This window comes from Dendrobium catenatum, unplaced genomic scaffold, assembly GCF_001605985.2.
Source record: "Dendrobium catenatum unplaced genomic scaffold, ASM160598v2 fragScaff_scaffold_1617, whole genome shotgun sequence".
NCBI classification, from domain to species: Eukaryota; Viridiplantae; Streptophyta; class Magnoliopsida; order Asparagales; family Orchidaceae; genus Dendrobium; species Dendrobium catenatum.
This window is the reverse complement of record NW_021320079.1, coordinates 606,108-623,588: the sequence shown is the minus strand read 5'-3', so window position 1 is coordinate 623,588 and position 17,481 is coordinate 606,108. Positions and strand designations below refer to the sequence as shown.

Genomic DNA, 17,481 nt, shown 5'->3' with positions numbered 1-17,481 from the left:
GTTTTTTAATAATTTTTGTACTAAAAAGCTGCTTTAAGAAGTTGTAAGAAAGCTGTCTCAAACGAAGTCTTACTTTGTACTTAATAACTTCTGCTATTAATTTTAAGGCAGAGGAATTTGATTTAGCTTTGGCTTTATTTTAATATGTATAAAATAGCTAGCTAATAATATAAGAGTTAATAATTCGATTAAGATCAAATAATTCGTTTGATTTATGGCTCCCTTATGTAGCATTGAAACAGGATAAATTCAGTGTATTTGACAGAAGCAGAATTTAATAAATAAAGTCCCAAAAATAAAAATCTAAAAATAATTGATAAATAAAAAACATAAACCTTTTTAAAAATTATACAGATGTGGCAGAGCGAGGGTAGAGGGATAGGGCGATCCTGGAATTCTTTTCTTGGGAATTCCTGAATATTTACTTCTACGGATTTTTCATCTTGTCTCGGTTCTTCTCTTGCTTTTTCTTGGTGCTTTGGTTACAGGGTTTTTTTTGTGCCATAGGTTTTGCCTCTTTTGATGCCTCTTTTTGTTGCTTGTGAAAGAATGTTGGTATGATCTTATTCTTCTTGAATGTATGTTTGGTTGTTTCAATGACTTGGGCTTCGTTTGAGACGGCTTTTTTACTACTTCTTAAAGCAGCTTTTCTATTACAAAAAATTGACTTGATCATTCAAAAGAAGCTTTAGCAAGTAAAATGTCTACTTAACTCCTGATTTATTTGGAATATTTCGCCTAGTATGTGCAGATGTATCAATGCTATTCTAATCAAGAGGCCTTGAGTTCGGAATTTAAGTATATGATGTGTTGCGTCCTGGAATATTCGCGGTAGTAGAGAAATATAAAATTTAACGTCTTAGCTTTGCACGAAGATCCAGCACACAAGCAGATAAAAGGAGAGGGTGTAGCGTTTATAAGAGACACCAGAGTTTTTTTACGTGGAAACTCCTGAAAATGGGGAAAAACCACGGGGCCTGGAATGAATCCACTATTATTTGCAGTCGATTACAAATGAGGCACTTCCTTGGGGGGAAGGGCTTAGGCTGATGTAGCAAATGTACATATTACATGATGAGAATTAGAAGAAAAAGTATTGAAAGATTGTAGTCTTGTGACGGTGGTCGGAAGGACCATTGTCGGCAGGAGACAAGAGTTAGAAAGACTGTTGTCGGGCAATAGAGGTCGGAAGGACTGTAACAGGCGATGGAGGTCGGAAGGATAATAATCGGCAAGAGACAGATGTCAGAAGATCGTTGTCTTACGATGGAGATCAGAAGGACCGTAGTAGGCGACGAAGGTCGGAAGGACCATAGTCGGCAGGAGACAGAGATTAGAAAGATCGTTGTCTGGCGATGGAGGCCAGAAGGGCCGTAGTACGAGACAGAGGTTAGATGGACCCTAGTTGGTAGAAGATAGGGGTCAGAGAGACCATTGTTTGGCGATGAAGGTCGGAAGGACCATAGTAGGCGATAGAGGTCGGAAGGACCGTAGTCGGCAGGAGACATGGGTTAGAAAGATCGTTGGATGGCGACGGAGGTCGGAAGGACCGTAGTAGGTGATGAAGGTTAGAAGGACCATAGTCGGCAGGAGACAGGGGTCAGAAAGACCGTTGTCTTAAGGCGGTGGTTCGACGGAAGTCTAGACGTTATTCGGTGGTATGGCGGAACTCTGACTTCTGTCGGTGGTCTGGTGAAAGTTCGGACGTCTGACAGTGGTTTGGCAAAACTCCGGCGTTAGTTGGTTGTCCGGCGGAACTCCGGCGTCAGGCAGTGGTTCGGCGGAACAACGACGTCATGTGATGGTCCGGGCGTCAGGTGGTAGTCCGATGGAACTCTGGGCAGTGGTCGAGGAGGCAAGGAGGCTTAGGGGTCCCCTCTCCTTCAAGAGGAAGGAGGGGCTCTATTTATAAATTTATGAGAGTGGCATAGCCCGTAAATAGGAGGAAGATCAAGGGTAAATGATAAGTAGTTTGGATGGACAGCCGATGTTGAATCCCTTGATTGTGAACCGTTCGCTAGCCATTTAAAGGTCTTAATGATGTTGGAATTCCATGATCTTGGGCTCGTTGGATTTGTCTCGTTGAGCCGCTCGATTCGACTATAAGCATGTCATGTTTGGAAACTGTTTGATAATCCATATTGCTGTTTGAACCTTCCAACAACTCTTCGGGTCCTTGTTTAGGACCCATTTGGGCTCGAATTGAGTCAATTTTGGTGTCGTTGGGTTCGTATTTCCGAGACGTTCAGTTCTAATGTAAGTTTGCTAAAATCAAGAGTTCAAATGGTCCCATATTTAATTTTTGAAGTTTCCATTTTGATTTTGCCACGAGCCCGATCAAGATAATTTTTTGATGATGTATCATGATGTGTGTGTCAATGTCTTAATATGGCTCAGATGTCCAAAAAAAAAAAAAACTCAATTGATGATATTTATCACCAGACAACAGCTTTACCGGCCATTAAACGTTTAAACATTTTGTATGCGTCTCTTTTCCTATTCTGCTCCAAAGTTTATTTGAGCCCGGTGGACCTTACTCTCTTTTCTTGAGCAAGAAGTCTTGTAAGATTAGGATTCCTTCTATTGTGTATGCCATTTATGTCCTCAGAGTCTGATATTTATGTCATTTATGAAGATATTATTTTAAGATATTAGTTATATAACTTGAATCTTCTATTAATATGAAATAATAAAAGAGAGATCACCAAACCAACAAGCACTATAATATAATAAATTCATAAAGTATAAGTGCTTCAGATTTCAGACAGGGCATGATGAGAGCAACATCATTTTAATGAATTCCAGCAAAGGCAAATCAATTGCAGATTTTTGTATATCAATTTGTGTGAATCTTTTGATTCATGATTATAAGTTTTTTTGTGCCTCTGGTGCCCCCATTCTAGATCTCCCAATGATTGCGGATTTTCTTTAGGGAGCTACACCGCACTAAGAAATTTATTATAAAAATTTAGGAGAAATAGTTTAGATCTTTTGTGTCTCTTCTCTCTCTTGTATCATGCTACTCACAGAATAGACAAAGAGATGCACTTCGATAACTCCAAGGGACTTTTCAAGTTGAACACAAGAAATGAAAAAGAAACTGCCCAACCCGACTCGTAGCGCCTCAAAGCCAAGTTTGGAGCATCGTGATACTGCACTTTATGTTTCCAATTTGATTGACAGCACCGCAACGCTCTGCTCTCTGTCTGTTTCCAGCCAATTATATAGCGCCACAGCATTTAGATACACAGTGCCGCAATGCTATACGGTTGTACGGAAAACCTTTTTTTGGAGGACCTCTACAACTCCATGGCGAGCTTGACTAATGGAATTAAGATTCAAGATAATAGTACATGCCAATTAATCAATAAAATGAGATTCCACACACAACTAACAAAAAGACTTAAGTTTATTTAATTATTTTTGACAACCTAACGGTCACAAGATATTTTCTTCAAAATTTGAATTTATTTATTTAGCAAGATATTAATGTTCAAGCTACTTATAGGTAGGTGCTTTTAAGTTTTAACAAAGCAAATTTTTATTACAAAATTAGGCAAATATATTAATGATCAAATTCAATTTTTCTTCCTAACATGAAATGGGGTCCACATTTTTTCTCACATGAATGGTTCATAAAGCTGTGACCTCCACAAAGAGAAAAATCATAAAGTTTCTTGATAGAGGAACACGTGTTCCATTGCTCATCTAGCATAGTTTTTGTGTTAGATTTCCTTCTCACCAACTCCAATCCATAATCAAATGTTTTGAAAACATTGAATTTTGATTTCACTAGTTTTAAGATTCAGGATTTGTTTGGAATGGCTGTAGTTGTTTATAAAATATGTTTTGAATTTATCATCGAAAAAAAAGATTAACTATTTTGATTATAAAAATCAGCTTTTTATCGTAAAATGTTTTAAAAATAGTAGGAAAGCAGCATAGTTACAAATTAAAATTGTGGTTGATGGCAGCGAGAAAACTACCCCAAACAGGAGAAATTATTATGTGCAGTCACCAGACTGTCAGGAGGCCAATTAGGATGCGCCACATCACCCGGTACACAATAAAAAAGTGATGTGACACGTCCTGATTTGCCTCTGAACACATCCGGTGACTGCATATAATAAATTCTCCCCCAGCAGACCCTCAGTGTTGATTAGTTCATCCTAACAATGCTTCAATAATTTGCCAATATATATGATCAATTCTGTTTTGAATTTTTTTTGTAGCTTTTATAATATTTCAAATAGTTGTGGATCCAATAATTTAATATCATTTTTATTATAATAGTTATTTAAATAAAAAATTACTCCTAAGGAGCATTTTGCTTGAGCTTGACTAGTTACACTCCTATGGAGGGCCACATAACGTTGGAATGTGGCTATTTCTTTAAGTAAGACACTCATATCAAACAAAAAAAGAAAAGAAAAACAATAGGGAAAAGTATAAGGAAAGAAAGAAAGAAAATAACCTCCATTACCGTTGCATAAGAGTGGGAGTTAGAAAAGAAGAATCCTTTCCAATTCTCCAACAAACTCTATTTCTTAGAACTAAAGCCTTCATTACCGTTTGGAATATTCGAAGGCAAGTTTTCAATCAACATTGATCATAACAAAGGCTTTAACAATGAGAGCTCCGCATTGGATATCGTATGCCTATAGCCTCATGGGTGAGTACACAACATCGGGGGATAAATAGATTTACATTACTAATCACTGTACGTCATATATTACCTTAATTCTCATTACACAGTGCGTAGTACTGAACCGTGCTTCGGCCATGGTAAATTCTGATATGCGGCTTGTAGCCTTGAAATTTTGCAGTCAGAGCAAAGCGCAACAAGTCTTAATTCCATCAGTCTGTGACAGATTGCGGTAAAAAAATGTGAAAAGTGGGTGGGAATGATATCCCGAAAGTCATCATGGGTGGCGTGGGTAGACGAAGCCCGCTTGCGCAGAGCGTGGGTACTCAACCAGACCCCATATAAAGGTTTGTTTACATTGAAGTTTTTTTCCTAGCTTCATTGGATTATCTTTAGAGCTCTTAGGGTTTTCTTCCAATATGTATGATTCTAGGATGTCATCTTACTAATTTTCTAATTTTAAATAAAAAAAAAATAGTCTAATTATTACATGATTTGAGATAATTATAATTCTTTAAAATATTTTAATTTAATATTAACTAATATAATTTGTATGACATTACTTTTAAAATTAAAATAAATTATTTAAACAAATTAAATAGAAATGTTTTTTTTTTTAATTTAAATATGAGTCATATATTTTTAAAAATTTAAATTCAAATAAAAAGATTTAAATATTAAATTTAACATCATTATTTTTAAATTAATATGAATTTAGATTCAAATTTCTATTTATAAAAAATTCAATTATTTTATTTAATAGGTAATTCATATGTATCTTATTTTATTTAGTGTTGATTAATTTTTTGCTTTTAAGTTTTAACACTATTTTGGCCATTTTCATTTTCCTCCGTTATTTTTTTTTTTAAAGCAAACGTAACGGTTTTAACTAAGTAGACGCCGACATCTAACGGCGTCTATTGTCACCCATTTTCCGGTAATTCGGGGAAGAGCGAATTGGTATATCAAAAATTTCGGTGATAAAATAATGAAGGGATAAGCTCTCTGAGTCTCGGACAGCTTAAAGGGCGGGCACCTCAGGGCTCAGACTGGCATCAAAACCCTAGCTTTTAACCGAGGCACCTTCCGGCTCGTGCCAAAACCCTAGCTTTTTCTCTAGAATCTCTCGTTCCCTACTGCAATGACTTTGGCCATCTTTTCCAGGGAAGGCCTTACAGCGTAATTCCTTCTTTGTTCGGAAGAAATTTCTAGGGTTTCTGTAGTTTTCAACTGATTTACGGTAACTGCATTTGGTTTCACTGCTAAAGATGGCTTCTTGGAAGAGGAACTACCTGCTTCTTCGTCTCTGATTAAGGTTTGTTTTCTTTTTTCTGGAATGAAACTCGTCGGCCGGATTCTTGTCTGCTTTCTAAGGTTCAGATTTAAAGTTCTCTTTTAATGCACCCAAAGTAACAAAAACTATTTTTTTCTGTTTTTCTTCATGTTCTTAGGGAAAGAGATCACTGAATCTATAGAAATTAGTGACAAGGCATACCGCTCCATCCAAACTCCACTCCAGCCTTGAAATCAAAGCTTTTTTACATCAAAAAATGCAATCGAAATCTCGAATCCATGCTGATCCACCTCTCCACAATGATCAATTTGATCGGATCCCAGACTCCCTTGTCCTCCTAATCCTTAACAAGGTCGCTGATGTTCGCGCCCTTGGTCGCTGCTCTGCTGTCTCAAAAAGATTCAATTTCCTTGTTCCTCATGTCCATGATGTCTACGTCAAGATCGACCGCGTTGTAACCGTGGATGGTGATCCCTCAGATGAATCCCTAAACCTCGCATCCCCGAAGCCTCGCAACCTCTTCTCCCACCTCTTTAAGCTCATGCTCCTCACCATCTTGAAACCCTTCCAACATCTCCGAAACACAAGCAGCGGAAACAAACCCCTTCTCCCTCAGCTTTCACATCATTCCCCTGCCCAAGTCCTCAAGAACTTCACCCAAATTCGCAACCTCCAGATTGAACTCCCCGCCGGCGATGTCGGCACCGAGGATGGAGTGCTCCTCAGATGGCGGGCTGAGTTTGGGAGCACGCTTCAGAATTGTGTGATTCTAGGAGGAACTCCTATTGATCGAAAGAGTAATGTTATTGATCAGGATCCATTGCCTGTGGCTGAAGAAAATGGGAGCATACCCGAGTCATTCTACTCCAATGGTGGGCTAAAGCTGCGAGTCGTTTGGACAATTAGCTCCTTAATTGCAGCTTCAACAAGACATTATCTCCTTCGGCCGATCATTAAGAACCACCCAACACTGAGAACCTTGGTTCTGACTGATTCTGATGGGCAGGGCACACTGAGCATGGGCACCGAGCAGCTGAGGGAGTTTAGGGAGAAGCCATTAGCAGCTTCAGCTTCGACTAATCGGACTCAAGTTCCAGCATCGAATATGAAGCTGAGGTATGCACCATACCTCGAGCTTCCTGAAGGTATAGGGATGCAAGGAGCAACTTTGGTGGCGATTAGGCCTTCAGGTGAGGGAAGCGGCGGTGGCGGCGGTGGGAATAATGGCAATGGCAGGAAGGAAGCTGAGAACTTTCTGAATGGCTCATTCGATGGTCCTTTCAGAGCTGCCGTGAAGATGCTTGTGAAGCGCAAGACTTACCTCTTAGAGATGAATGGATTCTAAATCTTCCAGAATTTTGTTTTGGAACAGAAGATGGTCATTTACAGCTTCAATAGGTGGAGCATCTATTCCAACCTTTATCACAAATAAATATTTCTTTGCTTCACTTTTATGTGTACAGGAATAAAATGTTGAATCTTTAACTTATATGAGGTAGATGAAGCATGGAATCTATAAGTGATTTTACTTGGCTTTGAGTACATGGTGGGTTGCTGTTTTAATGCAGTGCTTTATCATTTCTAGTAAGAAGATCTAGCAGATTTGTGTCTCTTCACAGTTTCTGCTCTTAAAGTTCCTTCTTTTTGGGGGAGATTATTACGTGCGGATTCCGGATACAGAGGACTCTTCGGTTTTGTGACTGTGAACATTAAAAATGCAGTTAATGTTCACCGCTGCGTTTTTACTGTTCACAATCACAAAAATCGAACGGTTCTTTATGTTCAAACTTCGCATGTAATAATCTCTCGTTTTGATACTCTTCTTAGAATGTTTTTTTTTTTCCTTTTTTGAGAAGGTTGGGTGAGCTAGGGGTGTGAACAAACAGAGCTTGATTGATTAGGTTTTATTTGGAATAATTTTATTACTGTTTTGCTCTAAAATTTATGTTTTACAATTATTTTTTTCTCTGTTTTCAAGAAATTTGTGTGTTAGGAATCTATCTTTAACAATAATTTTAAAAAGAAATTATTTTTCCCATAATAATTTTATAAGCAGCTTTACGATAAGCTACAATGATCTTGACGACTATCTTTTGAATGAGTCGGCTCACATGTTGATGGATTGAATCGGTCTAGCTCTGACTAATGAGTTATTTATCGAGCTAGCTCACGAGCCTGCTTGACCCAATTAAGTTGCTAGGGTATGCTATTGAAAGTGGTATAAAATATTTGTTGAGAGCTACCTAAAATTTGACAGGCAGGGCCGCTCACCCTGCTATTAAATTATTTTCAAACTTAGAAGAAATTTATAATGCTGTTAGTTCAGTCATGATGTTGATATTTTCATGCTGGTGAATTTACATGATTTTTATGTCTTGACTCTTGACATTTTATTATAATTTTATGTAAAAAGAAATTTTTTGGTAAATATTAGGAAAAAAATTGGGCCTGAATATTATAAACTTTTAATCCTTAAATTTAATATTAGGTGAATATACTTAAAAAGTTTAGTTAATTGATTATGTAATATATTTTTGTGAAAATAAATATAATGATTATAAATATTTTTAAAAATTTTATCTTATTATTTTTTCTCCTTCAAAAAAGTCTTGTTATAGGTTTGCAATAGAATTAAAACTTATGATCTTCAAGAATTAGTTAAATAAGATTTATATTTTCTTTTTATTCAAAAATATAATAATAATAATAATAATAATAATAATAATAATAATGTGTTTGAGCATTCACTGATGCAGAGAGATATAGAATTCAAAATCTTAACTTCGTATAAATATTCAACACATGAGAAATTATTTGGTGCAGAGTCTAGACATAGTTTTGCGTCTGGACTCCAATTAAAACTTGACACGTCGGTGTTCAATTTGATATTGTTTATTATTTATACTTTCTCAGTAGCAGACTTTTATGTCTCGTCAGCAAGTCCGACCCAACCCATGACCCCAAAAATTTGAATTCGCAGTCAGGAGTTCAAAAGACACGAAAGCTAAGTCGTTTTACTTTTCACCGAGCATTTTTCACTGCGCTTTCTCTCTCTCTCTCGTTTGGTCCAGTCGCTGTTCTTCCAATCCTTCAACATTCCAGGAGATCGCATTTCAGCCATTGCAAAGTTCTTCTCCTTCACAAACAAGTACAACTTGCCACGCCTTTGCTGCGCTTTCATGATATTAATTATCATTGCTATGTCTCAACCTTTCGAAATATTTGAGACTCATTTGTCAAAATAATTCACAAAGATGTTGATGATATTTTGAGAATTTTAAATAATCATAAATTACTATATCATTCCATCAAGGATTGATTACCATAATCTCCCCCCAAAAATACTCTACAATAATTTGATCATAAAAAAATTACAAATAAATCCATTTTCTTACACTTAATAAAATAGTTAAGAAATAATAAAAAAAAAAAATAGAGAAATGGTGATCCGTCAACCAACAAAAGTAGGTAGAAGCTTGATTGATACTTTAAATACGCATGACATAAATTTGTTTTGACAACCAATAAAAAGAGAATTGTTTTTGCGAATATTTAATATTATCACAACAAGTAGAAATTAAAAAGTAGTTGAATTTCTTCCATTTGTTCGCACACAATTAAGACATATATTATAAGGTGGTGATCTGTACATTCTGTCACATTTTTTTTATTGTTGTAAATAATTAAATAAATTAAAAAAAATAATTTAATAATGTATTTCTCTAAATTTTCATATTTATTGATATGACACATAATCACTTGTAATTATTAGTATATAGATTCATTCTTTTTACTCTTAAGCTTCATTTGGGACGGTTTTCTTACTGCTTATTGAAGCAGCTTATTAGTTAATTTTGTACTAAAAAGCTGTTTCAAGAAGCAGTAAGAAAACCGTCCCAAGTGAAGCCTTAGTAATATAGCTCACTGATATTAATTTAAAATAATATTTCATTTGATGGGTACAAGACATAATAAATTTATATGAAAACTATGAATTTTTATTTCACCATATATATATGTTACAAGAGTCTACTCTTCGCTTTAATTGGAGAGAGGGTTTATAAAGTATGTAATACGCGTTTGTATCACAATGAATATGAGGGAGAATGTTAAAGATACAACAGTTGGTGGTTTTAATCGAGTGAAGATGATGGGATGACAGCAGCATGGTATGATAGTTTGACAATGATGATTCGTTGATAATAGTTAGAAGACATTGGTTGGATCACAGAGAGTGGACTATGATAATTGAGCAATGGTGGACAAAATGATAATTGTTAGGAGTTGACGATCAGTTGATGATCAGACAATGGCAGTTAGGTGATGACACTGGCTAGTGCTGATTGAAGTCATATGTCAATTAGATTTCTAAAGCCCTTCAGATCTTCAAGCTCTCTCCAAGCTCAAGTATGTGTCACTTTTGTGTAGAGAATGATATTTATTTATAGTTATTTAATGTCATTTTTAGTAAATTTAAGCTAAGTTTCAATAATGTTTTATCAGAGGGCTCATATTAAATCTTTTAATTATACATAGTTCATTTTGAATTTAAATGCCTTGGTAACCTCAAAAACTAATGATTTTGGATTTGTTGGATTTGTCTCGTTGAGCAACAACTCTATTTGACTATAAGCACGTAAAATTTGCAAATTGCCTAAGTTTTCAACTTTTTATCAAAAGCTTAATTTGAGCTTATTTGACTATAGAAGTTTGACGAATGTCTAGCGACGGACAGAGGTCGGTGATGGACGAAAGTCCGATGTTAGATAGAAGTCCGACGACGGTTAGAAGTTCAGCGTAAATCGGTGGACAAGCAAAAGTCCGACATCAATCAGTGGACTGGGGGAAGTTTGACATCAATCGTTGGCCGAGCAGAAATCTGGCGATAGTTGATGGCCGGGCGGAAGTCCAACATCAGTTAAGGAATTTAGAGTTGTTGAGGAGTTGAGGTCTTTGAGATGTTATGAGGGATGTATAGGAATACTTAAAGAAAGTTTGAAGAGGTTGCTGTTATGTTGGGGTAAAAGGAAGCTAGCATTGGAGCTATGTTGATGACATGAGAATTATATTAGGTAAGAGGGGAAGTAAGGGTGGAAAAAGATTACTGAGGATTTACTAAATTTTAAAGCAGTCACCAAGACTTTTTTGCATAAAATTTGCACAATCAAAAAATAAATTTTATTTAATTAATCTAAAAGCATATGATAATGCCATATTTGTAGGTACTTTTCAAGCTTATAAAACTTCGGAAAGTTATAAAAGCAGATAGAATTCTAGCTTCAGCTTGAGCTTGATTCAAGTATTTCTTGCCGAGCTCAAGTTTAATTCGTTTAAAATTATGACAAGTTGAACTCGATTTGATCTTAACTAATTAGCTAACCAAATGAGACTTATCGAGCTTATTAATAAGCACCACTATCAAAAAGCTTATTCGTTAACTATAACAAATCTTATCGAGTGTATTAATTAGTAATCTATTGAGATTAAAATTATGATAAGTTGAACTTGATTTGAGCTTGACTAATTAACTAACAAAATCAGCCTTATCAAGCTTATTAATCAACAACACTATCAAAAAGCTTATTCGTTAACTATAACAAACCTTATCAAGACTATTAATTAGTAATATATTGAGATTAAAATTAAGATTTTTATTAAAAAAACTATAAAATATGTAAACATTCTAATGAATATAAGCAAAGTATATGGTCATAAATAATAATAACTTAATATAAAAAAGAAAAAAAAATTATATGATTACATGCTGAATAAATTTATGATCTAACTTAATATAAAAAAGAAAAAAAAATTATATGATTATATGATTACATGCAAATATTATTGATGATTATAATTAATTGAATTCTAAGCCATTAAATTTGTTCATGGATTAAGCTCTCACTAAGCTAGTTCAATGGATTCATTTGCAACCCTCAGGGTCAAATTATTGCATCCGGTCATTGGACGCGGAGAATAGGTTCGGACATCCAATAAAAATTTGCTGCGTCACCTGCACTTTTGACTACACTTTAGGTGCGCTTTAACTCGCTTTAGGTGTGCTTTGCTGCGCTTTACCTGCGCTTTGCTTGCGCTTAGCCGCGCTTAATTTAAAATAATATTTTATTAATATCCGGACCTATCTCGAAGTCCGATGACCGGATGCAATAATTTGCCCTGAGCTCAGGATAGTTCTGCAATTTTACGATTTATTATTTTGCAGAAGCGGACATATCGAGGAATATACGGTTCTTCTCCGGCGGCATCCTCGCAAAATTCTCTCTTTCTCACCAAAATCCCCCAAAAATCTAAATTTTCTTATCTAGTTTTATTTATTTTTTCCTTTCTCTGCGATACAAATTGGTTCATTTGTTTTTTTCTTCATCCTATTTCTTCAGTCCTTTTTACCTATACCTTTCCTTCTTTAGAGCTCTCACACTATCTACTCTCCCGCGACGGTGTTGATTTGGGCAACTGTAGAAATCGAGGGGAGATCTCATCATCTTCTACTGGGAAAGGTGTGTGCTTTTTGACATGTTTGTGATTCATATTTCCAAGGTCTTGATTCGATTTATTTCATGGTTTTGTATGTGTAAAAGCATCTTAGGTTTCCTCCACTCGAGCTGATGTTCTTTTCTATTTTGGAATTAGATTTAATTCGAATTCAAATCACAAAGAGCAATAAACGAAAAAAAAAGAAAATGTAAACAATATCAAGAGTTTTTATACAAATTAGCCAATTGATGTCTACTTTCTATTCCTGCTGCTGAAGTTTTCACTTTACAAGACAAATGTAATGGTGTTTAACATGAAGCATTAATTATTCTCCATAGCTTAATATTTTATATGTTATTAACTTATGTGAAAGGAAGCACTGATGCATATTGAGGAAGTAGTCCAAAGTTTAGAAATTTTATGCCCCAATGTATCTATTAGCTTGATAGCTTTTGTTTATTTCTTTTTAGCTTTGTGAGAAGAAATAAGGATGATTTTAAGAATGTGATTTGATCAGTCTTTTATCATTGCTATAGTAATTTAAGGGAACCAACTTACAACATATGGGTTTTCTCAAGATTGAAGTTAACTTTCTCTGACATTTAAATAAATGTCAAAAGGGGACTTGCAATCACCAGTGTTGTCATTTTAATTCGTCAATGGTTGCGTCAAGATCAATTTGCAATTCATTAGGTTAAGCTTGACTGATTATGGAAAAAGAAATGAGTTCCTTATTGAGAATGATGATGATAGAGATGCACCCCCATTGTGAGAAAATTATAGGGGAAAGCCTCCATACAATTGAGCTTCATTTTTTGATATATTCAAAACCACCAGTGTTTAGCCGAATTCCAAATTATCACAATTCGACTTTACTTGCCCTTATAATTGGCCATTGCCCCTCGATCGCTGACCGTAGACTGGCACCGCCTTCACCTTTGGTCGCTGACTACCATCGCCGCCACCCATCGCCAGTCATCAACCACACCCATTGTTAGGCTTTATACTACATTCGTTTTACTTTAAAAGAAAATTACATATATTTGTTTTACATTCATCCATACAACTTTAAATATTTCAAATACATTGTATTCATTTTGCACTATATTTCATTTTCATCAAAACAAGCAATCACTTAATTTATTAATATCTTCTAATTTCTCATTATTTTGTAATTGCATTGCTGAAAATCTAAAAATTTGATGCAAGATTCTCATTGTCATATTTCACAACAATATATTGCTGCATGTTAAATGTCATCATTAATGTTGAAATTAGTAATGGAAAGTTAGTTTCCAAATTGAAGGTAGAAAAGCTAGTGTGTAGTTGTCTGGTTAACTTACTATTTGCATACCAAAAACATGGACACTTTGATTGTACCAAAGCTTTTATCCAAAATTTTAGCCATAGCTTTTTTGAGTGTTTTTCTTAGAAGTGCTTCCAAGCTTTTGGCAAGGGTCGGATGTAGATTTTTTAAAGCACCACTCTACTTGTGTGGGGGAATATGTGACAACTAATTCAAATACTGAGAGCAAAAATTATGCATCTAAGACAATATGTATCAACATACTTTATCAGCTGTTTTGCAATTAACCAAGTTGTATTTTGCAGTTCATTGCTTATAAATTATGTACTGAAAAACCAACATCAGAATGGCACATTTACTTTCAGCTTCTTGTGCTGTAAACCTGCCTCCAGCAATAAAAACCTATTTTAGACCACGAAATAAGCATACAACAAGCTGTTCATCGTCGTTTGTAAGCCGTACATCTCCAATCTTCTCATCATATAGGAGAACACTTCAAGAACCAAATTTTGTGTATGCTACTGCTACTCCTTTAAGCAAAGAGCTCGAACACATTCCGAAATCCGGATCTTCAACAAATTCAAATGGCCCAATATCCAAACCCAGAAGGGTGATGGTTATTGGTGGTGATGGATTTTGTGGTTGGGCTACTTCTCTCCACCTTTCAAATAAAAACTATGAGGTTGCTGTAGTTGATAGTCTAGTCCGTCGATTATTTGATCATCAGCTTGGTATCGACTCTCTTACCCCAATATCTTCCATACAAAATCGAATCCGTCGATGGAAAGCGCTTACTGGCAAAACTATGCAGTTATACATTGGTGACATTTGTGATTTTGAATTCCTCTCTGAAGCTTTTAAATCTTTTGAGCCTGATGTGGTTGTGCACTTTGGTGAGCAAAGATCTGCACCATATTCCATGATAGATCGATCAAGAGCAGTGTTCACACAGCATAACAATGTAATTGGAACTCTAAATGTTCTCTTTGCCATCAAAGAGTTCAGTGAGGAATGCCACCTTGTGAAACTTGGGACTATGGGGGAATATGGTACTCCAAATATTGATATTGAAGAAGGTTATTTAACAATCACCCACAATGGAAGAACCGATACTTTGCCTTATCCTAAACAAGCAAGCTCTTTTTATCACCTGAGCAAGGTTCATGATTCACATAACATAGCATTTACATGTAAGGCATGGGGAATCAGAGCTACAGACTTGAACCAAGGTGTGGTTTATGGAGTAAGGACTGATGAAACTACACTGCATGAGGAGCTCTGCAATAGATTTGACTATGATGGTGTGTTTGGAACAGCTTTGAATAGGTTTTGTGTTCAAGCTGCTGTCGGGCACCCACTTACTGTTTATGGCAAGGGTGGTCAAGTAAGTATTTGGATTACTTAATATGTTCTGAGGTTTTCACTTTTATATATCTTATATAGTTTTGCTAACAAGTTCTGTAAGAGCATTTATTTAGAACCATTGCATATGCATCTGAGGTGGAGAGAGCCCATGAATCATGAATGAAACATTCAATACTTCCATGATTAACAAACGATAATTTTTTATAAGTATTTCTTTTTCTAAGTCATTTATTGGGTGTTTAAAAAGATAAACAGATGTTTAATACCCTTAACAGCTGCGCTCTGAGTGTTTATTAGCTAAACATATATCTTAAAAATGCCATATTAGTTACTGCTAATGTTAAATTAATATGTATATCGAGAAAATATTATATTTGTTTTTGGACATTCTGCTCATCTGATTCTATCAGAAACTTTTTGAGTATGGGATATTATCATAAAATACTATTCTAGATTTCATTAATTGTAAGTTGATGAAGCATCAGTTGCTATTGAGGGCATCTCCAACCAAAAAACCCATTTTACACTCTAAAATGTAGTAAAACTTCAAATGACGTAATTCATCTCCAATCAAACTTCATTTCTCTCCTCTTTCGGGCGCTTTTTGCGAATGTATCCATCTCTCTTCTCTTTCGCGTGTTTTTCTCCTCTTTCCTGCTCTTCTTCGACAAATTTGTAAGCCAGGTTTTTTTTGTGTAGGTGAACAGTCCAACGTCAATATTGGCGTCGCACTGTTCACCTACCAAATTTTGGCATGAGATTTGGAGTTCGAATGCAGCGAATGGCAGACTGCATACAGTGGTATGCAGTTCGGTTGGAGATGATCTTAGAGTTGAAATGCCTTTGGTTGTCTTTTTAAGATTGCGACACTTCCATATTTGCAATTTCTCCCTATACATTATGGATCTTTATCACATTTTTATTGCTTAAAAATATTTTGGCCTTAAGTTATAAAATTAAGAGGTTTGAGTGCAAATTCAGTCACCCAATCATACAACTAAGTGAGGTAGGCCATGCCCCAATGCCCCCACCCTATATCCACCTTTAAATTGCTCACTAATATTTCATGATAACTAGTTTCCCTGCATATGTACCAATTATTTCTTCTACCATTTCGTTGAAGACGTGGTCATAACCAGAGATTTGAATCAAGATGATCAATAACAACTATGAACTCTGCAACTTCTAGCTTCCTTTTGCAGAAACATGTAGAATATTAAGGCTTTGTTTGAGACAATTTTCTTTCTGCTTCTTAAAGTAGCTTTTCAGTACAAATTTTTTTAATTTTATACTAAAAAGCTGCTTTGAGAAGCAGAAAGAAAATCATCTCAAACAAAGCCTAAGTCTAATATTAACTGTTCTGATGATTGCTCTTCTTATATCCTGCAGACTCGTGGTTACTTAGATATAAGAGACACAGTTCAGTGTGTAGAACTTGCTATTGCAAATCCAGCCAAACCTGGCGAATTCCGAGTCTTCAATCAATTCACGGAGCAGTTCTCTGTCAATGATCTTGCAGGTCTTGTAACCAAAGCTGGCAAGAAGCTTGGCCTTGAAGTGCAGACTATTTCTGTGCCAAATCCTCGAGTTGAAGCTGAAGAACACTACTACAATGCTAAACACAGAAAGCTTATTGAATTAGGACTCAAGCCACACGTTCTCTCTGATTCTCTTTTAGATTCTTTGCTTAATGTTGCAATCCAGTTCAAGGATAGAGTTGATCATTCACAAATAATGCCAAATATTTCATGGAAGAAGATAGGAGTAAAGCCTAGAACAGCTCCAGTTCAGTTATGATGAAGGGGAAGGTATTAGCAAATGTAATAAAGTAGTATGATGTCAATATTATAAAAGTTGACATTTTGTATGCCATATTTCTTAACTTAAGATGTCTGGAATGTGTTTCAACTGTTCTTGTACTGAGATCAGGATATAGAACTTGTGCTTTCACCTCCAACTATATTTTTAAGTGAGAAATGAACTTTCTTCTGTCAAATAGATTTGTCCGAAGAGTAGTTAGCTGCTGGGTTTCTGCTTCACCTAACTTCAAATGTAATCAACTGTATGAATTAGGAGAGATTATTTTATGCGGATATCGAACGCAGGTCAGCATATAAACCAAATCTACCATATTTTATTTGGGACAACTTAGCAATCAGAATTTTATTTGGTTATTACTTTTTTCATGCCTTCTCACCATTTTTTAGAAATTTGTATGCTAGAAAATTGAGTATTGCAACAATAGCAGTCAAGTTATTTTCCTCATAGCAACTTTACAACAACTTTTTAAAACGTTGCAGCTGCCTCAAATAAACCCTAAATCTTAAAAAAAAAATAAAATTTTTGTTCAATATTATTCCCTGCTTTGTTTGAAACTGC

At 35.4% G+C, this 17,481-nt stretch overlaps 2 protein-coding genes across 2 annotated transcripts; both read left to right on the top strand.

Moving 5' to 3' along the window:
* The first annotated feature begins 5,632 nt into the window (after nucleotides 1-5,632).
* Nucleotides 5,633-7,549, top strand: LOC110093140 (F-box protein At5g46170). Its single transcript, XM_020817935.2, has 2 exons — nucleotides 5,633-5,960; nucleotides 6,097-7,549. The coding sequence occupies exon 2, from the start codon at nucleotides 6,196-6,198 to the stop codon at nucleotides 7,282-7,284; it is 1,089 nt and encodes a 362-aa protein (XP_020673594.1). The 5' UTR covers nucleotides 5,633-5,960; nucleotides 6,097-6,195; the 3' UTR covers nucleotides 7,285-7,549.
* A 4,605-nt stretch (nucleotides 7,550-12,154) lies between these two features.
* Nucleotides 12,155-17,098, top strand: LOC110093137 (UDP-sulfoquinovose synthase, chloroplastic). Its single transcript, XM_020817929.2, has 3 exons — nucleotides 12,155-12,454; nucleotides 14,043-15,121; nucleotides 16,492-17,098. Exons 2-3 carry the CDS (start codon nucleotides 14,084-14,086, stop codon nucleotides 16,897-16,899), a joined length of 1,446 nt encoding a protein of 481 aa, XP_020673588.1. The 5' UTR covers nucleotides 12,155-12,454; nucleotides 14,043-14,083; the 3' UTR covers nucleotides 16,900-17,098.
* The last annotated feature ends 383 nt before the right edge of the window (nucleotides 17,099-17,481 follow it).

Excerpts from the sequence above, each read along its gene's own strand:
- LOC110093140 (XM_020817935.2), top strand. The coding sequence starts at position 6,196 with ATGCAATCGAAATCTCGAATCCATGCTGATCCACCTCTCCACAATGAT.
- LOC110093137 (XM_020817929.2), top strand. The coding sequence starts at position 14,084 with ATGGCACATTTACTTTCAGCTTCTTGTGCTGTAAACCTGCCTCCAGCA. Across the intron at positions 15,122-16,491 it reads TTTATGGCAAGGGTGGTCAA|ACTCGTGGTTACTTAGATAT; the intron begins GTAAGTATTTGG and ends TATATCCTGCAG.